We start from the raw sequence: 22,775 nt of genomic DNA, 5'->3' as shown, positions 1-22,775 counted from the left end.
TTAACCTCTGATCCATCTCCCCAGGCCCTCCACATGATTTTCTTTTTTTAGAACTTGATTTTTATTTAAAATGTTTTTTTATCATTTTGTTTTATTCCCTTCTCTCAACTCCTCCCAGATTTTCCCCAGCTCACTACTCACCCAACTTTGTTCTTTCTCTTAAAAAAACAAAACAAAAAAACCTCACAAAAATGAAAATGAATGCAAACAAAACTAAAAAAAAAAAAAAAAAAAAAGGTCCACACAAATAGCACAAACCAACCAGGGAGTTTGTTTTGTGTTGGCTAATTACTCCCAGGCATGGGGTCTGCTTTGGGGTGTCTTTGATATACCAAGTGACACTTCTTCCTTTTCCCTTTGCCAGCGGCCATCAGTTGCAAATGGCTTCTCAGAGCTAGGACTCCTTCTGGCATGAACCCATGCAGATCTCGTGCATGCTGCCACGGTCTGTGCATTCATGTGTGCGTTAGTCCTGCTGTGTCTGGAAGACTACTTCCTTCCAGTCATCCATCATTTCTGGTCCTTACAACCTTCCTGTCTCCTCTTCTGCATAGTTACCTGATCCTCGAGGGGAGGGCTTTGATGAAGACATCCCATTTGGAACTGAGTGCCCTGAAGTCTCATTCTCTGCATATTGTCCAGTTGTGGGTCTTGAATTAATTTCCATCTATGATAAGAAACTTCTCTGCTGAGGGCTGAATGAGACACTGATTTCACTTAGGATGTTTTCTTTACAATAGTCAAAACTTCTTACATTGTGATCCAGGCTTTGAATTATTTAAATTAATATTGAATTTATTGACTAATAAGAATGAATGTAGGATAATTCTGGAGGGCTTATAAAAGGACAAGAATAATACTAAGACATGATTCATAGGGGTCATCATTTGAAACTACCACAGTCCATTCTCTGAGTCTCAATGATTCACATTTCTAAACCACTTTACCTCTCTTTCCAATCTACTAGTATCATGCCATTTATGGTGTTAGGCTCAAGTTTAAGGTCTCAGATGCCATCAAGTAACATGTCCAGGTTGAGACTTTAGGTATGGCTTCTCAAGTATGGATCCTTGTGTGCTGTTTTCAAGCATAGAACCTTGGTAGTAAGAAGTATAATTTTGTGACTAAAATTATTAGTTTGCTCTACAAATTACCCAGCAGAGTTAGGCAGAAAGGAAAGTGCAGTCCAGGAAAATGTGTGGCACATACTAGTTTTGAAGTGCAAGTAGACACATAACAGGTTTCTTGATTAAAGTCTGCACTCATGAAAGTGGCTCTTTACTTTTTATTTTATTTTATTTTATTTTATTCTTTTGGTTTTCCGAGACAGGGTTTCTCTGTGTAGCTTTGTGCCTTTCCTGGATCTCAGTCTGTAGACCAGGCTGGCCTCGAACTCACAAAGATCCACCTGCCTCTGTTCTGCCTCCCGAGTGCTGGGATTAAAAGTGTGCACCACCACTGCCTGGCATTTTTTAAAGTTGCAAAGTCCTGCATCTGTCTCCCAAGTCTTGGGAATATGAGTGAGCTCTACTATGTGGTACTTCTCTGAAGTCCCAATGAAGGCTCTTATATTTGAGATCCTGATACTAACTTTGGTTCTCTGGAGTGAGTCTTCATACTAATGTCATTTCTATTTCAAGAAACCATTCGGTACTCTGAACATTCTGCCTAAAACCCTAGAAATAGTCAGGGGTTTCAGTGCTTTTACTCATGACTCAATGGGTAAAAACGCTTGCAGTGTAAATGAATCCACAGTAGAGAGAACCAGCATGCATGCACCCACACACATATGCTAATATTAATAATGATAATAATACACTTAAAAAAATTTAGGAGAAACCGCTTGGTCAGATCTTTGGATTTATTTACTTTTTGTTTGTTTGTTTTTTGGAGCCAGGGTTTCTCTGTAGCTTTGGAGGCTCTCCTGGAACTCACTTTGTAGACCAGGCTGGCCTCGAACTCACAGAGATCCACCTGCCTCTGCCTCCCAAGTGCTGAGATTACAGGCGTGCGCCACCACCGCCAGGCTGGATTTACTTTGTACTATGTACCATACATATTTTGATAGCACTGTGGTAACTGTTCTCCTACAGCAACATGACAAAAGACATAGAAGACTAAGGGTTGCACCAGGTCCTTCGCACATATATTAGTTTTCAGTATAGTCTTGGCGGGGTGCGGGGTGTGTTTGTGTGTGTGTGTGTGTGGCGACTTCTGAGTTTGTGAATGAGGAGGTCTCTGATTCTTATTCCTTCCCTTGGGCTCTTTTCCTTCTGTTGGTTTGCCTTGTCCAACTCGATGTGATGGTTTTTGCTTTATCTTACTGTATTTTATTTTGTTATCTCTTAGAAGCCTGTACTTTTCTAATGAGAGACTGAAAGGGAGTGGATCCAGATGGGGTGGTGGTGAGGTGGGAGGATTGGGGGGGAGACTATAATCAGTATGTATTGTATGAGAAAAAATGTATTTTCAATAAAAGGGGAAAAAAGAAAAAAGGTCTGCAACTTAAACAAATTATTATAATTAGAATGATTATTTGTATTTTTAGCTACTCTTTTTATAATAATCATCTCTGAGAAAAACCAACAATTGCTAAGTTGATTAAGAAATTAATTACCATGTGTGAGATGGTTCAGATATGAAGCTGCTGTTGCAGAGAACCTGTATTTAGTCTCCAGCACCCACATGGGAGAACTGCCTTTAACAGTAGAACCCTAACTCCAGATCCAGGGGTCCAGTGCCCTCTTGTGGCTAATGTGGGTTCCTGCATGCATGTGCATACAGACAAGAGGAAGTGACTCAGACACAAGATAGTACCTGACATGTGATAATTTTATCTTTAACTTCTCTGTGTTTATTCTACATTTATTTCATATGTAATATCCATAAACTGTTTTATTTGGAGTAACTAAGGCCCAAGATAGAATTAAAGAATGCATGTATTCAAAGGAATATCAGTATACAATTGGAAGTGTTATTGCTATTTGAACAGTTCTTTCACCAGCTTGAGTATACCATCTGAGCTGAATCTTCCATAAGTTTCTTTTGGTTGTTTCTTCCTTTCAGCTGGGAGACCAGGTCAGCAGTTGTTAACTGAAATGTCTGCAGTATAGACATATCTTTAGATCCAGAAAAATTCATTGGCAAGCATAGATGACATGTAAAAATGTTCTCCATAAAAATACTATAATTCTTACTATGTAAGTGTGGTTAATAACATTCCTTAAGGTAATATTCCACTTATAATTAGTAATTAAAATGATTATATGACCATAATATACTTCAGATATTCTTTCCTGCCAGTTGCCACTCAACCTTCTGTTCTACAGTTGGCATTTCAGCCTCAGTTAACAGGGAGCCACCCTACCCAACTCCTGCAAAGAGAGTCTATAATACTAGAAAAGGTAAAATGCTCACTATAGCTTACAACAGAATGCCAAATATTGCATCTTCTCTCTCATACATGAATCTAGCTTTAAATTTTCATATATGTGTATGTACGTGGGAGTATATGTAGGTGGAATCCAGGAAATGAAAAGAAGTCTATGTAAAGCAGAGAGGGAAGGCTTTAAGAGAGCAGGGCGGAAAGGTGATAGAATTACTTGATGTGAAAGTGAGGCAGAATACTGAGAAGGGTATAAAGGAGTTGAGAGAGTTGCAGTGGGGGAGGGGAAAGTCATCCAAAATGATTCCCAATATTTGGGAATGCCATAAGAGAATCGGTTTGCATGCTAATTAAAAATAAAGAAATAGGTGGTGGCTGATTAGTCATACAAATAGTTTACATAATACTCTAATACCTAGTTCTGTTTAAATTACGATACTAGGATTATTTTAAGACTTTATTTAATAACTTAAATGTTGAAACAAATGGAGTTTATTGAAGCAGGTAATTTCATGTGTAATTGATGAGAGCAGAGGCAGCTGGCAGAGTGTGGCTAGGACGTAGGGAAGGTCAGAGAGAGTTCATGCTTGCAGTCCCCATTATATTAGGGATTAGGACAGTGGTGATTACTCCTTGTCTGTTAATATTTATGTACTCACAATATGCATCATAAATTATTACATTATAATATAAAGAATGTGACCTGGTCAGGATTTTACATAAGTCAGACAGTTGTCTCCTGTCATCTCTCTCTCTTGTGATATTTTAAAAGGTGTTTTTGTCATATTTTAAATTAAAATTTAAATTAAAATTACTTTCATTTCCTCCTCTCCTTCTTCCAAATGCCCTCCCCCACTCTCAAATTGATAGCCTCAGTTTCCTTGATTAGTATAGTTAGACACATATTTAAGAGTCATAGTTTTAGCATGTAATCCACAAGCCATGTCATAAAGACACACACACACACACACACACACACACACACACACACACACACACACACAGTTCTTTCTAGTAGACCTCACATTTAAAAAGCAATGTGAAGTTTAAAATTCCTTAATAAGTCTTTATGGAAATTAGTAAAAGTAATGTTTCTAAGGTATTCATTTTAATGTTTTCATTTCCTTTTTAAAATGTGAAATGAATAGGTTTATAAACTTTGTTTATACACTTAAAGAACACTTTATATTTGAATACAAATAAAAAATGCTCATTAAAAACAGGAAAAAGATAACATCAAAAATAAACATAGGTATGTCCATCCTTTTGTAAGTTTCCGTGATTAAAAAAAAAATAGAAAAAGTTCAAAGTAGTATGATTTTATATAAATTGAAATTCCTGCTGGAGAAACAAGGCACATCTACAGACAAATGAAATTTCATATCAAATGTCTCAGATAATCTCTTGTGCTTTGAGGGCAGAGAGAATAATCTGTAGGTAACAAATAATGACTCTGTTGATAGAGGAAACTGGTTAGTTCCAGGTATGAGGTGTCTGATTAAATGAAAAAAAGTAGGGGACATAAGTACTGGGAAAGCAGCTTTGTCATCTGTGTGTCACATCTACTTTCCCTGGAAAGAATATTTTCTTTAGAGAATGAGAGGTAATCTTGGTAAAGATTGTTGCAACAGTTCTATAGTCCAAGGAATTTACAAGTTGGAGAATACAATTTATTACATGCATAACATTACTTCTGTGAGAAAATAGGCCTTATGTAATTATAGGTCAATCTGGATAGTACTAAACTTTCCTAAGAACTGAGTGATTTCCTAGAGGGAGGGAGTGCACATTTTGGTCATTTCACGTATGTTTTGGAAAACACACTGGACTGTAATCTCAGTTGCATGTTTTGTCAGCACTGGAGATGGGACCCAAGGCTTGCCTCATGCCAAGCAAACACTCTGCCACTGAGCTCCACCTCCAGCCCTGCTCTATTTCTTACTGTGGTACTGTTGTGCCATGCTGTAGCCTCACTCATTCCTCTGGAGGTAGAAGAGACAGTTGGCTGCTTCAGTTCCATTCACCTTGTGACTTCTGTTCCACAAGTTAAAATGACTTCCTTTCATGTCACCTAAGAACAATCCCCCTAAGATGACAAGAAAGAAGATACAAACCACAAATATCATTTCCACTGTATTCTGTAGGACAAAGTATCCCACAGTCAAGAGGCTGGAGAAACAAACCTTTCCAAGATTTTTAGACTTATTTTTATTTAACTAGGTAGGTGGAGTCCATGAGTGCAGGTGCCAGTAAGAAACTTAAGACCTGCAGTTACACATGCTTCCAAGTCATCTCCCATGGGTGCCGGATCCAAATCCAGGTCTTCTGGAAGAGCAGAAAGTACTAAGCCATCTCTCTAACCTCATAGAAATAGAAATCTTTTTATAAAGAGTTGTAGCAAAAAGGTACAGTTGTAAGAATGGGAGGAATTTGAGCCCAGTTCAGTCCATTTCTATTATGCAACTTTCCAAATGAGTTCTGCTTTGGAACACACAGGTAACCCCATTTGAGAAATCAAAGAGCAAAATAGTATGGCTACCTTATAGGGTCATGTTGAGACTAAGTAACATTAAGAGGATGCGCGCGCGCGCACACACACACAGCTCAATGTCTGCCGTGTAAGTCTTCATCAAATACAAATGAGGATGATAGGATACAATGAATTAGAGTAATTAGTTAGGGAATCAGTAATGAGCTTTGTTTTGGGGGAAGTCAAATGTCAGAAGTACTGTTTTTGAACTATTACTATGGTGCCTTTGAAAAGGCCAGTTTGCAATAAGGAGATACCAGCAAAACAAGTTAACTGTTAGAATATATTAGATGTAATAAAGACTGAATTGGAAGGAAAGACTTGTACGAAGAGACATTTTGTACAACGAATGAGTAGTCTTAACTGATATTTGATATGATATAGGAAAGTTTTGGAAGGGAAGAGATAGAAAAAAGTTACTCTCAGTTATGATACCAATGAATTCATTTTGTGAAATGTTTCAGACGTGCTGATAATAGTATACTAACATCAAGAATTAGGATATGGTAGAACATGAACCAAATCTGATTCTCTTCTTCATGCCTCTGACTTACAACTGAATAAACTCTACTGTGTTGTGAATGAAAAAAATGTTATATCTTCTTCAGAACACAAACTGTCTATGGTATTTACAACCTTGTGTGGTCCTTAGTTTGTTTTCCCTATGCTCTTTCTTTGTGTTATGTATTAGTTCTTAAAGCCAGTGAGGAATGGCATTCTCTATCATATTTGCCAAATAAAATGCTACATTTTCTTCTCATACTTCTTTGTTGATTTATTTTTACTAGTATTATTTGCCCAGTATTTCTTGTTTTGGAGAAATATGCAGGACTAATACATTTCCATTCTCCCTTTCATAATAGAAGAGCACCAGTCTGATTAATATGAACGAGCCTTACAACGTGCAAACTTCCAGTAGGTTAAAGCTGGTATAGTTAACAACTTCCTTAAGTACATATGAAACGTCATTCAGGAAGGACTTCTATTGGGAAACAGGCTTTCATGTGTATCACTGGCATATTAGTTTTTACTTGTACTTGGTATGTCCTCCTTCTCTTCCTTCTCCTGTCTTCTAGTAAGAAACATTACCTCCCGTGTGCCACACAGTTCATAGACACTGGAGATAGTATAGGGAAGAAGATATAAGGGTTCCAACCTTCATGGAGCTTACATTCAGTTAGGAAAAAGACAAAATGGAAATGTTAATGAATATTGTTTCTTGGAAGAAACAGAATGAAAATGAGAAATGAGGAGATAGAAGATTCTGGAGAAAGGAAAGAAAGAGACAAAGACACTAAAAGCTGAGCTTGGTACAGATAGGGTAACTTCCAGAACAGACTGTTTTAACAACCATAAAACAAAATTGGGTCTTTAGAAATGAAAAATAGAGTGATTGGAATTAGTCCATCTTTGTGAGGGCTGCAATATAAGGCTAAGTGAGTTTCCTAGAACACAAACATGTATTCCTGATACCCGAGAAAAGCAGCACACGTTTAGTTTGAACAAGTCCATCAACTAAACAAGGGACTCACACACACCTAAACAGATGCTTCTAAAAAGAAAGCAAAGCTTTCAAAACAACATCTGGCCTACAATGGCTGAGATGGGCAGCCACCATTGAAACTAATTACTTTAGGTGCTAGATGACAAAGGCAGTTCTGAAGGAACAATTAGGATGACACAAAATTATGATGATTATGATGTGAATTCTATAGGAAGTATAATCATCAACAAATTATTAGAACTAAAATCATTTATCATAGGAGAACCTTTTAAATAACTATCTATTTTTAAAAAGCAAGGTATATCCTCAAATGGAGATTATAAATTTTCTAGGATCATATAACTCTTCCATAGAAACATGAAAGTTTTTATGTAGTATGTAAAATATCTTCCTAAGTAGCAGATATTTTATCTTCTGAATTGAAGGTAATCTCAGTAAAACTTAGCAAGTCATTTTTGAAATTCAAAAGCTTATTGATATGTATAACGACAAAGACTCAGGACTAGCTTAGAGTCCATTTTAGACAGGGAAGACTGAGTGGGTGCTAGGACTTAGAGGAGTATGGACTTGGCAGTGGCTCCAGTACAGACAGACAGAACTAGAATGAGAAGAGGGCAACTGCACATACAAAGATTCAAGTATTTCAATCTTAGTGTCTTCTGTGATAAAGAATAAAAAAAGAATCGGACCAACTACTATGAAATGATTTTAAGGGGCACGAAAGGAAACAGGGACTAAAGAGGAATGAGATCATATAAAGCACTTTACAATTGTGTGACTATCATAATTTATCTGCTGCTGTTGGGTTGCTGCTGACTTGCACTATATTAATAAAAGCTGCAAATATATTAGTGTGCATCTTTTTTGTGTCATCATTTTTTGGACAGTATTTTACACTGCCATCAGAAATATAACTACTTGAGTGTCCTAATGATCCTATGTATGCTTAACATAAGATGGTCGGTGCTTTAATTTTAGCCAATCTAATGGGAGTGTCACATTAGCATGGCTCAGATTGCCTACTTGAGGCTTAATTCCTTTCCTTTTTCTAGCATCTTTGTATTTTCTGAAGTCTCATGATTGTTTTCTTTGATCCTAGATTTAGAAGTAATTTCCAAACATCACAGTATTATCTCAAATTTGTCTTGTAATTAAAAACACCTTCTGTATGAGTGTTTGGCCTGCACGTGTGTGTGCACCACACCACATGGACTCAGTGATTGCAGAAGTCAGAAGAGGGTTTCTAACCTTAGAGCCACACCTCCAGCCCTCCAGTCAGACATTTTAAATGTACAGAAATTTGTTTTCTGGTCCAACACAAGACTTTTATACATGTGAATGTTCCATCCACACTTGAAAGGAATTGAAATTTGTTGATTTTGGATGAACTTTTAAATAAGTGCTAATTACGTTCACTTAGTTAATAGTACTGACCAAGTCATTGATAGCCTCACAGATATTTCCCTTCTTCTCAGATCTCCTAACAATAAGTATAAAAATGTCTATTGTCTGTTTATCTTTCAGTTCCTTTATGGTGTTGTGTCTCATACTTTGAAACTGTCTGTTTCTGCACAAGTATTTCCTTCTTTTGGGTGGGTAGATGAGAATATCCGTCTTGTTTCCTCTTACTGTTTATTTTTGAAGTTATAATGTGAGTTCTCAGATGGAGGGGAATTTGCTGGAGGGTGAATTGAATCTTGAATCTTACTTGTTGTACCTGATGTATATTAAATGTATACATTTAAATAATGGGATGCTGGACTTTTGTGTTGTTGCTTGGTGAGTTAAAACTTTGGAAGAAGGAATTAATGTATTTTGTAAGGCATCAATCAAGACAACATTTCCTAGAGAGCCACTGTGGAATTCTATAGAATGTGTTTCCCCAATCTTACATATATAAACTTTACCTTCCATGTGATTATTTAGAGCTAGGACTTTTAGAAAGTAGTTAGTTCATGGGTAGAAAGAATCCTCAAGAATGAAACTAGTGTCCTTATAAGTCAATTCCAGAGAGCTATGTGACAATTTAGGTAAAATACATCCATGAAGAATGTAGGCCATCAACAGACATAGAATCTGTCACTTAAGACTTCCTGCCTCTGGAATCTGTTATTTAGAAGCCAAAAACTCTACATTACTTAATTACAGATGCTCAAGGAGACTAAGGTCACACATTATGAGAAACCTGCTTTAAAAACAAAACAAATGAGACAGAGAGCATATTAACAGTGGCCTGATAAATTACCTTGAAATGAGAGCACAGATGATCTCTATATATATTTATATGAAATATAAAACAAACATGAAGCCAACAAAACCAATTGCTGAGTCTTTGAAAAAGTAAATCTGATGAACCCCTACTAATACTCTTCAAAACAATCCAAGGTTGACTTGACCTTTATGCATATTAATGAAATTTACCATGGAAAAACGTGGTGATTTCAGTAGCCCGGATACCAATTGGCTATTAAAAGTTATTTGGCAAACCGAGACTATACCCTTGTAAACAGTGCATGGGTGCTGGGTGTAATCAGGGTCTTCTCATCCTCGCATGGCAAGGACTTTACCTATTGAGCTATCGCTCCAGCCCCACCCACATGACTTGAAATTTTTATAAATTGATGTCATTCCTGCTATATATCAGTTGCAAAACAAGAATATCTCCTTTGGCCAGTTTTCTATTTATTAATGAAACTGAACTCATTGTTTCATTCAAATAAAGATTTCAGAAGTAAAAAATTCAAACTAGTATTACATATGGACAATATATTTGGATTCCTATCTCCTACTGAAGACAAAGGAAAGTATAAAAATACACTGGCGGAATAAGAAAGTTGGGCATAGTTGTGGGGATATGCTTAATACATAACAGTTAATTTCATTTTAAAATACTTTCAATAGGGCTGGGGAGATGGCTCAGCAGTTAAGAGCACTTGTTCTTGAAGAGGACCTGAGTTCAATTCCCTGAAGAGACATGGCAGCACACTACCCCACATAAGTCCAGTTTGAGGGATACCCCAAACTGGACTTCATAGGCACCACGCACAAATGCAAGCAAAACACTCATACAAAATAAAAAATCTTTTTAAAAAAATTAAACCTTTTATAATGGAAACAATAACCAGGACTTTGTTGTGGCGTCACATGTACATATCGTGTAACAGTCCACGATCAAGTCTCAAAAGGTGAACCCTTCCATTTTTTCTTGTAGACGTTACCTTCAAAAGAAGCATTTTTAAGTGCAACACAGCCGCCTTACATGGGATCACCTTTAAGATGGGACAACAGGGAACAGAGTTCCACGTCCCAGCTGTTCAGAGAGCATGTCTCAAAGCTAGATTCCTCTTTTCATCCTGTGCTGTCACTGCCATCAGGTAAGCTAACTCAGGAAAATGGAACTATTTCCTATAATAAAATATAACCTTTAAGTACATGCACTCTCTTAAAAATGTTTGGAGTTTTATTTTTGGAGGTGGGGTGATTGTTGAGATGGGGCCTTACCACGTAGTCCTGGAATTATTTAGGTATACTAAGCACACTGGATATTTTTAATTCTCATAACCCCCTAAAGAGCACACTGTTGTCCTTTTCATCTCACACATGCGCATATTAAACTTGGAGGTTATTCACCCACAGTCATTTAGCTAATAAACAATGGAGCCAGTTGAGGTATTTATTACCAGACCCACATTCCTATTAGTCTTTATTATTAACTGATTTGCTTCTCTCTTGATGTACCTTTGAAGGTTGAGAGCCTCATTCTAAATCATAACTCTGAGACTATATCAATATATACTTCTCCAGACTCTAAGACATCTAGTCTAGTAAGATTAGCTTCTTTACCTACAAGCTAAAGCTTCTTGCATTTGACAGAAATCTCAATACCTACTCTATACTAAATAGGTGCTAGAAGTATAAATAAATCCCTCATGGTACTTGTTTCTAGTTTTAATAGCATACACATATAAATATAAGAAATAAACATAAGATACTTTGCTAAAAATCCATAAGGTACTTTGGGGAGGTACATAGGAACAAGGGCCATCTCTAATTAAGTCATGTTTCCAGCCCCCACCATGGTAGAACAGATGGATTTCTTGTTACAACAGTGTTGGGGAAACAGGTTATATTTAGGCAACTTGAAAACAAAATTTTAAAGTTTAAAAAGCATTTTAAAGCATAGTATTTAATTTGTTTCCATTTCATTTTCATGTTTTTGCAGCAAATTTCATAATGACACTTAAGACTTTTTTAAAGTATATTTTTTCTATTTACACATGGACTTGCCATTAAATCTATCCTTTGAGCCAGCCAAGGTGACACACCTCTTTTATCTCAGAACTAAGGAAACAGATAATAAGCAAATTTCTGTTTGAGGCTAGCCTGGTCCACAGAACCTCTTTAGTCTACCCATGTTAATGACTAATTGCCTATTGCTGGCAAAACATTCAATAGGTCAAAAAAAAATGCTCTATAAAAATGTTTCTCAGGAAAAGTTTAGGTGTCTGTTATCCATGCTTTTAAAAATGACTGTTTTTACATTCTATAAAACTTGTATTCATTTTGAGTGTGTGTGTGTGTGTGTGTGTGTGTGTGTGTGTGTGTGTGTGTGTGTGTATAAGTCAGATACCACACAGAGATCCAAAACTCTGGAGTCAGTTCTGTCCTCCCACCATGTGGTCACGCTTGGTGAGAGTGCCTTATCTGCTAAGCTATCTCATTGGCCCAGGTTTCATATTTATGATTGAAAAAAAAATCCTTAATGTGAAGTTTGGCCTAGTAGGTTGGCTCAGTAACCAGGTAAAAGGCACTTACCGCAGGCTGAGAACCTGTTCAATCCCAAGGACCCATATGGCAGAAGGAAAACCCCAATTTCCATGAGTTGTCTCTGACTTCCACATACCTACATGTGGCACTTGTACAAAACCACCACACTTGAACACAATGTAATTAAATATAAAGAACATTTTGCTTCTAATTTGGCTCATTTTTGAGCATAAAATGTCAATATTTTCAATTGCTTTATCTATCTGAAGACAGCTTCTCAATGAATTTTAGTTTTTATACAAGTAGCTTCACTTATACTCATGACACAGAATGTGAAACTTGGTGTTCTCATGTATTCTGCTCTTAGCAGTGTTTCCCTGTGTAACAACCATATCAACATATCATTTTCATTATTTTTAAATGCTTTTGTAAAGATCTTTTAGGTGCATTTGTGTCTATTCATCTAAGTTACATTTATAATGACTCTTCTTTTTACATACTAAAGGAAGATCTTAACATTTCTTCATATGCTAGCTTGTTTATTAAGTACACCAAATCTGTAACTTTCTAAACATGGTTACCAACCTTCTTGGAAGTATTCTGATGCTTCTATTTCTCAAAGTTCTTACTGTGTAAATTTTTATTTTTCTAAGCTTATGTGCTAGTTATTAAAAGGAAACAAAATTAGTATTAGGCTATGGAAAGTGGTATTCTCTGAAAATTAATGTTTTCCTTTCTTCTTCCAGAGATTCCCCTTCATCTTCATTTTGAGACCTTATTTAAGAAGACTGACTTGAAAGGAGAGCTTGCTGAAAATCCATTTGTAGGTGACTGTATCATAGCGCCACAATCTGGTATGTCACATTTACAAATCCTGTGCATTTGTACATTTTTACGTTGCCCACGTTTATTTTTTTGCTTCTAAGTAAATAAAATTTAACAAAATAATAAATGCAAATCCTTAATTTTTAATACACTTTTTCCATAAGCCACACACACATAAACACACACACACAGAGAAGCACGTGGTGTGGATTGCTTATTGTTTGAGGCCCTTGGACCTAGGACATGAGACCGGGAGGGAGAAGACGGAAGGTGAGAGCATGGGTGAGGGACCTAGAGGGAAGGGTGAGAGGGAGAATGACTAGATGGATGAAAGAATGAATGAATGAACGCAGGAGTTACAGTAGATTTGGTGATCTTGAAATATCCCATAGTTCATCAAGAGTATTGAAGAAGACATAAAAGAAACTGGTAGTGTTGAAAAATGTAGCTCAACCACATATAGAGCCTCACCAGAAAGCATAGAAAGCATAGAAAGCATAGATTTTGTTTATATTTACAGAGTATAATCATGAAATGATCAAGAAAGTTGGTAACCATTAGAATATATAGCATTGTTACTTTTTTTGAGTAAAAGAATTATACCTATTTAATAACATCAATGACAATAAATTGGAGTTGGCTTCTATAATTTTAAGTAAAAAAATGAAGGTTATATAATAAAACCTCAAGGAAATTATAATGAACTCTTCATGAGTTTGCTGAAAAGGAATGAAGACATTGTCTATGTTTAGAAGCAATATGAAATGAAAAAAACAAATCAGCATTTCTGATTGTCTGCAAAGCTGTAATTTAGTATCAAAAGAAGTCAAACAAATTATTTCCAGGCAAAAATATTTACCTACAAAACTCCAGAGTAAAATAAATATATGTTAAGTGGTTTTTATTATAAAACCCAGCCATTTTTGGCCCGAGGAGGGGCATTATGTGTTGCTCAGTGTTCAAAGGCCCTGAATTCAGTTAAGACTGCTGTGAGGCAGAGAGAACTGATTTCAAAAACCACCCACTTTTATAAAGTGCAGTAGTAATCAGACAGAATAGATAAAGTATCGAAGTCTCCATTCAAGACAGATGGCAATGTCTCTTAAGCAGGACTTACATTAGGAAAACTTTAATAAATTACAGTTTTATAGGGACATAGCATGACAACGTGTTCCTTTATGAAGAGAGTAAACTGCTCTTGTCAGAAGACACTTGGAGACTTAAGATGTCTGCTTTGCCTATCTTGTTGTATACAGAGAATTTTAATTAGGATCAGGAAAGGGTGGTGCTGCTGTTGTTTTCAGAGACAAGACTTCTCTGTCTGCTCTGGCTGTCCTGGAGCAAACCCATTAGACCAGGCAAGCCTTGAACTCAGAGATCTGCCTTCCTCTGCCTCCCAGTGCTGCAACTAAAGGCATGCACCACTACACTCTTAAAGTTACATTTTTTTTTTTTTTTTTTGAGCTGAGGATCGAACCCAGGGCCTTGTGTTTACCAGGCAAGTGCTCTACCACTGAGCTAAATCCACAACCCGTAAAGTTACATTCATTAAGAATTATTTTTCTACAACCCTAGCACTTGGGAGGCTGACAAGAGGATTGCCAGAATTACGGAAGCCTGGGCTACAATAGTTAATCCCAGGACAAAGTGGAACACAGTAAGACAGCTCTGCTGTTCTCAACTCAGGGTCCCCTTATCTCAGCTTCTTAAATCCTGGGGTTCTTGCCTGGCTGAATATTCTCTTTGAACAAAATTATCCTGATGTTTATCTCAGAGAAAATGTTGAAAGATAGCAAGTATAATTTTGAAAAGTTCAAAAGGAGCTGTCATAACGCTTTATAGTTATAATAAAGTATGATGATACTGAACAAAAGCCAAGTCAAAGGAACTAAAATAAATAGAAAACAAAGGAAGGCTCAGAGAGAGACAGGTACTTACTGTGTATTTTTATAGTGTAGACAGGCGGCTTTAGTGCATAAATGTCACTGACAAGAGGCTATAGTGATGGCCCAGCAGCTAGGAGCACATGCTCTTGCAGGGGACCTAGGTGCGTTCCCAGCACCCACGTGGTTGCTCAGAACCATCTGCAACTTTAATTTCAGAGGAATCTTATGCCCCCTTCTGACTTCCACAGGGACCACGTATGCAGATGATACATATACATTTATGCAGATAAAACACTCATACATACAAATCTTTAAACCAGTGACAAGAACAAATGCTTGATGTAGTCTTATATCAACAGTATCAGAAGGTACTTTAAACAAAAGGCAGGTATTGTTATTCTTCAATAAGCAAATCACAGTGAGGTAGGGCTAGAGAGCAGTCTGAGTCAAAGGTTGTGCTCTGAGTAACCACCTTGTATTTGTACTCAGTAGAATTAAGTAATGGCTGATTACAATCTGTTCTCACATAGCACATTAAAACAAATTTAAGATTGATGAAATTTTTATATATGTTTCAGATATATATGTTAACACTGCCTTAAAAAACTAGAAAATCTAGGTATCCTTGGTAATAACTATAATGAAAAGAAGAATATAACATTTATTGAGGACTTGTGTGTTAGACACTTTGTGAATATTTAAATATTTTGCCTATTGATAAGATGATACATTTTAAATAATTTCTATTACTACAATGAAAACAATATTCTTGAATATTTCACGTAACACCAACGATTGGGACAGACCACTTAGGAGGCACGAAGATTCACTTAGAAGACTTTAAGACCAAATCGCTACTTTTGGACCTCCTGAGAATATTTACTGAACTGCAAACTGTATAATGATCCAATTATTTTCTAAAATTTAGTATAATATTACATATAAAAGTCTTTATTCAGGAATGTCTTAGCACTTGTGATAATGTAAGATTAGTAACAACTTAAATATGATAGAATTATGTTAATTGGTTAAATATACACTAGACTATGCAATTTTAAAAGTATCTTAAAGGTTCATCTAAGGATAGAAACAACAAATACTGCAATGAAATGGAAGGTTTTTTTTTAAAAAAATTACAGTTTTGTAAAAAAGTAAATATGTAAGTCATATTCAATGTAAGGAGTTTGTTGGAATTCTGATGAAAAATTAGTTACATACATACAAACTTAAAAAACTTTTTTAGGATGGGGAAGTTTGAATATAGGGTTTCTCTGTCTCTGGCACCTTGCTCTGCAGACCAGGCTGGCCTCAAACTCAGAGATCTACTTGTCTCTGCCTCCCAAGTACTGGTATTAAAGGTGTGAGCCACCACCACCTGGCTTTAAAAAAAAAAAAGCTTATTATCAAATACACTTTGTAGACAATCCAAATATGAACATGGACTTTTGTTGTATAATAAGTATTTTGTCATTTTTAATAAATAATGTGTTGTGATCACTTACTTATACCTATACTTTATCCATTTTTTAGAGATTCATGGTAACATGATACAAATAAAAAGTATAGATTTATATTTTAAAATTGCAGCATAAAAGTTGGCAACAGTGAGATGAAACAAATTAGTCTTAGCTGATTATGTTAAAGATGGCTGCAACATTCATAGGAGATCATCTTTATAGTGTCTGTGTCTTAACATTTCTCACAGTAAAAGTTACAGAAAAAAATTCAAAACACCTTGGGCAAGAAGCAATTACCCATGCTTAAGAAGACAAAAGCAGTATTAGAAAATATAGGCTATGACTAGGTACTTTCATATGACATAAGATTTGAGATTTAATAAATTCTTTTTACAAACCCAGAAATGCAGTATTCTAAAGTGGTCTTTCATGATGGTGGTGACAGCAGCTGACGCCTAGCAGCTACAGAATGCCTAAATAATAGTCAGAGAAATATTAGGCAACATCTGAATAATTAGTAAAGTATGAGATAAAAAGACCTATACACTTATATTCTAATTTAAATTATGACTTCATATTTGAGGTATGTATAAATTATAAAATGTACATGTTTCAATGAAAGGCAGTATGCAAAAATGAGCATATATGATGCATTAGAGAAGAGGATTATGTTTCTCCTCATGGTCTACTGTTTTTCTGACTTAAAGAAAGGAGGCAGTATAAATGTTAGGTAATGAGTTGATACTGAATTTATCAATAATAGAGTGATATGTCAGATGCTACACAATATGGAAAAATTTAAATGTATGAAGTACAATATGCTTGAGATTCATGCTGTCATTCTACTAGGCAAACCAATACAATATTCTTTTTTTGTCTCTTTTTTATTCCCTACCATTCTCAACTCAAATAAGCATGAGGATTCTTCTTATGTCTAAAATAAAAGTAGGCTCCACATGGAGAAGGTACTCAGTGCTAAGCAGACTATAAAGTGCTGAAAAATCAAAGGTAAAGCACAGGAAATTAAATATATATTTTTATATATTATATAAATATATAATAAGTATTTAATTTCCTTTGATTTACTGTACACATATATACGTGTGTGTGTGTGTGTGTGTGTGTGTGTGTGTGTGTGTGTATGAGTGTATGAGAGGGGGAGAGAGGGGGAGAGAGAGAAAGAGAGAGAGAGAGAGAGAGAGAGAGAGAGAGAGAGAGAACACAAAGGAGAAAGTCAACCAGAATAACTATTATGGGTGTGATGCAAAGAAACATGGTAACAATCTATCATAAGTCCTTTAAGTTAAGGCAAAAAGAGAGGTTAAGGGGGATGAGAAATAGACAGAGGAATTCCAGAAAGATAAAAATGCTAAGTGCCATTTTGCAATTTACACAAAGATGAAAGTTTCCAAATGAGTATTCTTCAAACTCAACATGCAAACACATTGCTTGAAGAATATTGTTAGAATGCAGATTCCAATTCAAGAAGTTGGGTATGGGGCCCAAGACTCTGCATTTCAATTATGGCTCAGCCGATTCAGACACTGGCACTATGTAAGACTTTAAATAATGGATAATAAATGCATATTGTGGAGACATAATACAATGTGCTTACAAGTATCTACAAATAGCCTGGTATTTCTGAGAGTAAATGTGGGAGCTAAGCAGACAGATCCTTGGCTTGCTGCAGCATTTCATCCTGTCCTCTTAGGTTTTATACTTAGTCATGTGGACTAAAGACAGAGAAGCAGGGTAAAGTCCAACTGTAAAGTTGAGTAAATACACGATTAATCTAATCAAGAGATGTCAGAAAAAGCCAATTGAAAGGCCTGTCTTTATCAAAGTATTATAGGGTATGAATAAGGGAGCAGAGCTCAAGATAAGGCTTTAAGAGAAGACATAAAGAATACATTACATGATTAAGAGTCCATAAAGACTACAGGGAAAACTGGTGAATATGAATAAGTCTATAAATTAGCTAGTAATATTTTCTGATTCTTGACAACTATATGGGTATATAAAAGATCTTGCTTTTGAGAAACACTGTATTTTGTAAGGGAACATTATGTCAGAAAGGTACATTCATACAGAAGAGGATCTGATTATTTGAGTATTGGGCATATGGAAATTCTTTGTATTGTTTCAATTGTTTTTTGAATTTGAGTATGTCAAAGGTGTCGTATTTAACTTTTTTAAAGTGACTATTTGCAAGGAGTAAGAAAAGCATAACCTATAAACAATCCAAAAACTCAGGGCTCAGGCTGCTTCATCCAATATGATCTTACAAGCTTGTTTTGAAATCTCTTTATGTCTACATTAAGTCCAACACAATAACCTATTTACACTGAAAGTCTAATTTTTAGTTTCCTTTGATCATGATAGCCAATGATATTTAGATTACAAATTGTTACCTGTATCCTTTTAAGGGACTTTAGGGAATTAATGGAAGACCCTTTAAACTCCAACAAGAGACTGTGTCCTGCTTGCACCTTGCATTTTGTTTGGCTTTTTTCCTCTTTCCCCTCATATGACCTATAAGGCAATGAAGATATTAAAGGATGATCTAGATGGGACTTGCTTAAAATAACTGACAGTAAAGGTGTACAATTGATGTAAGCTTCCCCTCTTTGGTTTTGCTGTCCAGGCATGTGAAGATTACTCTTGTCACTTCCTATTTAACATCTTTCTCTCCATTTGTTGGATGGAAGAAAGTTTCAGAGGTTTTAAGAATTCTGCTATTTTCCCTAGTTAGTGTTTTCTTACATCCAGTTAACTAATCCTCATTCATTTATAGTAATCTTTTAAATTTCTTTAAAATTTAAAATAGGATATATTTATCTATGTGTACTGTTATGACACACAACAGATTTTTTAAAAACTTGCTGTTTGGCATTCAAGTGAAATTCTTTAAAATCTTAAGATTTATTGTAAGCAATTCAGGAAAAATCCAGGGCTCTTTCTTCAAATGCTCTTCTTCATTTACTTTGCTCTCTTATTCCATTTTCTTTTCTTCATTCTCTCCATTCAATTGTGGAAGCTTTTCCAGCCCAAATTTTCATTTTCCTAGCTGTGGCTATTTTGTTCCATTGTTCAACTAATTATCATTTTTAAATCCGAACACGTACATTTTATTTGTGAGATTTCTCTGCAGAGGCTTCAAGGACTTGTTTCTCTTTATTGTTTTAGTCCTATTATTCTATACTCTGGAACACTCCAGAAACTAGTTCTTAAGATGGTTCTTTCACGTCTCCACTGTTGTTTTATGTATGGTATCAGTCAGTACTGAAGATTTTAGGAGTTTGTATACTTACATTTGAAACTGACATTTATGGCTAGCACCCTTCTACCACAGTTACTTACATAATCAATTTGTGAGAAAAGCACAGAGATTTGATCTCAAAACTGTTTCCAGATTGGAGCTGGGACAACACAGAACATTTCAAAGTGGGCATGATGAGGACCTTACCTTAAACCCATTTCTCTATGGAAAAGTAGATTCTGTTATCTGAACAGTAACCTCTCTAAACAGTCTAGTTGAGTGAGGTAGCTACTGGCTTCTACAGTCTACCAGTTGCTCCACATCATTTTCCTTTGCCATTTTTACTCTCTTGCAGGTCTAGTAAAACACTGACACTCATCAAATTTTTGTGGTAACCGTTTTCCTTTGTACTTCTGCTTTGGATTTCTTCAGCTAAATTCCATAGGACATTAGTTCTGCAGAGATGCTTCATAAATGCAAATGTGTGCATCTACACATAAGCCTGTGTATCAAAAACTCTGGCTTGCCATTTTTAGAGTGCTCTGCCATCTTGTAACTAGGTTTTTGATAACTGTGGTTAGGCTACTTAGGCTCTATGCCTTTTATTTTCCCTTGGTGTGTTGGACACTTGAGTCTACATATTTTTTTTCTATTCTTTTCCAAACCTTTATTCCCTGATCCCCCAAAAGGAGCCAAGATACTGACTAAACCAATACTTGGAACTGTGAGGTTCAGATAAACAGCACTCATGATGATTAAGGTAATATTTATGACAAATTTTCCATGGGAGACACCTATTTCAGGAATTACTGCATTGAATCCTTATAACCCAAAGACAGCTGCTATTATAAATGTGTTGAAACTGAGGCAGAGATACTGACATAAAATTATTTTAAATTCAGGTTTTAAAAGTGAAGTAACAGTGGTATCATTGTCACAATTGGGTAAAATGAGGTTCTTGCTTTTACAGAGTCCATGTGTCATGACATGTTGACGCTTACTTGGTGAAGAGTGTTTCTAAATTTAAGGACATCCACCTCAGGATTTCAATTGGCATTCATCCAGACTCACAGATCTGACCCAGTGTTCACTGATGTTGAAGACATTGAGAGCATAGCCCCTTCTTTTTATCCACTTATAAACAAGTGGAAATTGAGCATTTCCTGAGAACATTTTTGAGAAATCCTACTATTTCATTTCTTTTTAGTTTAGGAACTATCCCATCTTGGTAATTGAGTTTTTATTTCATTTCACGTAATTCTGAACTAATACCTTAAAATTTTCAACATTATAAGTAGAAACAAGTTAGCTGTTCACTGTCTCTGTTAGAGGACAAAAACATCACACAGCCTTTCTTTTCATTTGTTTTAGTACAAGGGACTTCTCTGAATCAGTGGAGAAATGGATATTCACCTATATGTAAGCCTCAGATAAGGTCACAGTCATCTGCACAACTATTACAGGGAAGAAAAAAGAGACACTTGAGTGAAACAGCATTAGGTAGGTTAAAATGAAGATGGGACCATTAGTGTTAAATATTGAAAATAAAAATTATGTTCTTCAAAGAACCCTTGTCTCGTGGGAATTTATAATCCAGAATATTCACTACCTACCTAAAATACCCATGTCCCTATGAGTATAGTCATGTACTTAGTTCAGAATTTGCTCGCTGGGTATCTGTCCACTTCATGACAATTAATGACTTGTTTCCTGTTTTCTGATGACTTGCCTTCTGTCACCTGTTATCTGGACTGGATTTAGTCTCCAGGGTTATAGCAGAATCAGACTAGTCAGAGTAAGGTTATCTGATAGTAATTTATGAGTATTACTAAATGTTTTATATTATGAGAAAGTGGTCAAGATTCAACCGAGGAACTTCAATGCCCCTTTTTAATTCTCCCTAGTAGTCTCTCCACTTAACATTTGCAAGATTAACAAGAAGTAGTAGTTGAAAACAGACATGTTCTAATAATATCAAGTGTGATTTGTTGTAGGGACTTAGGAGACGAGTTTTTATAGATGTTGTTAATGATAAAGAAGAAAACCAGCATGATATAGTTTGAAGAGAAAGTAATTTGTACACATCCGGTTCTTGCTCATTGTCCTAACACACGTCATATTCATGAATTAAATCTTTCCCAGATGTTATATTTCAATAACATGGACAAACTTAGTAAATTAGAAACTAATTATATCCAAAATGTACTGATTTATAATTTTATACAATGGATCTACATTTGTCTCTAGTGTCTTTAGAAATTTCACTTTAAGTAACAGATCTATAATCACTACAATCTGATCGAACACATTGTGGTAGAAAATGAACACACTCACAAATGCATCTAGAGATTTTGCTTCAGTGTCTCTTAAGAGCAGCCAAGCAAAGATCACCTAACGTTTAAGGAACTTTCATATATACATGTCAATACATGGGGAAAATTGTAATCTCTTAATAACATAGACAATAAAATATAGATTATTATCTAAATAGAAATGAGTGATAGATTCAAATTTAATGGATATAAGGGGATAGTAAAAATCAGTGATATATTTCAAATAAATAAGTAGATAATTACAAAAATTTGGTAAATTAGGCATGTCCCTAACAAGACAATGCCATGAAAAATGAATTCTTCTGGGATAAAAGAAACCTAGAAGGCAATTACCATTTTAATATGTGAATTGTGAAGCTACTAACCAATAAAGACTTTTTTTCACAACTGAAGAAATATAGAGTTGGTCCTACTACTTTTTACATCATGAAGAAAATATTAAACAATTCATACTGAAGTAATGCAGATAACAGCACTAAACAGAGAACAGAAACGCACCTATACTTACAAGGAGGAATAAAAAGCAGAACTTGATGGAACACATAACTTTTTTTTATAGGAAATGAAAATTTTCAGAAAATTCATTCATGAAACAGGATGAGGATATTATATCAAGTGAATACCAGAAAACATGAATATTTAGAATTTACTAAAATTAAATAAAAATAAATGAAATACAATAAAAATAAAAACTCAGGTGGTCAACTTAAGGAAATCTCATAGAAAGTAAGACAGGCAAAGACGGGAAAAAGAAAAGAAACTTAAGATCAGTCTTGACAATACAGCCTGAATGGGACACTTAAAACAGGAACAAGGAAAGACAATGGAA

At 35.5% G+C, this 22,775-nt stretch overlaps 1 protein-coding gene across 12 annotated transcripts in view; it reads left to right on the top strand.

The window, feature by feature from the left end:
* Kansl1l (KAT8 regulatory NSL complex subunit 1 like) overlaps window positions 1–22,775 on the top strand; it is a 96,504-nt gene that overhangs the window by 65,776 nt on the left and 7,953 nt on the right. For 10 of the 12 annotated variants that reach the window (XM_036173525.1, XM_036173516.1, XM_036173518.1 and 7 more), the window contains exons 7-9: window positions 10,631–10,793; window positions 12,933–13,040; window positions 20,985–21,113. In XM_036173525.1, the coding sequence (XP_036029418.1) occupies window positions 10,631–10,793; window positions 12,933–13,040; window positions 20,985–21,113 (400 nt within the window). The remainder of the gene's footprint in view (window positions 1–10,630; window positions 10,794–12,932; window positions 13,041–20,984; window positions 21,114–22,775) is intronic. The other 2 variants (XM_036173526.1, XM_036173527.1) reach the window with 1 other exon arrangement.

Source organism: Onychomys torridus, chromosome 23 (genome assembly GCF_903995425.1).
Source record: "Onychomys torridus chromosome 23, mOncTor1.1, whole genome shotgun sequence".
Classification (NCBI taxonomy): domain Eukaryota; kingdom Metazoa; phylum Chordata; class Mammalia; order Rodentia; family Cricetidae; genus Onychomys; species Onychomys torridus.
The sequence above is the reverse complement of the archived record's forward strand: the minus strand, read 5'-3'. Positions and strand labels throughout refer to the sequence as shown.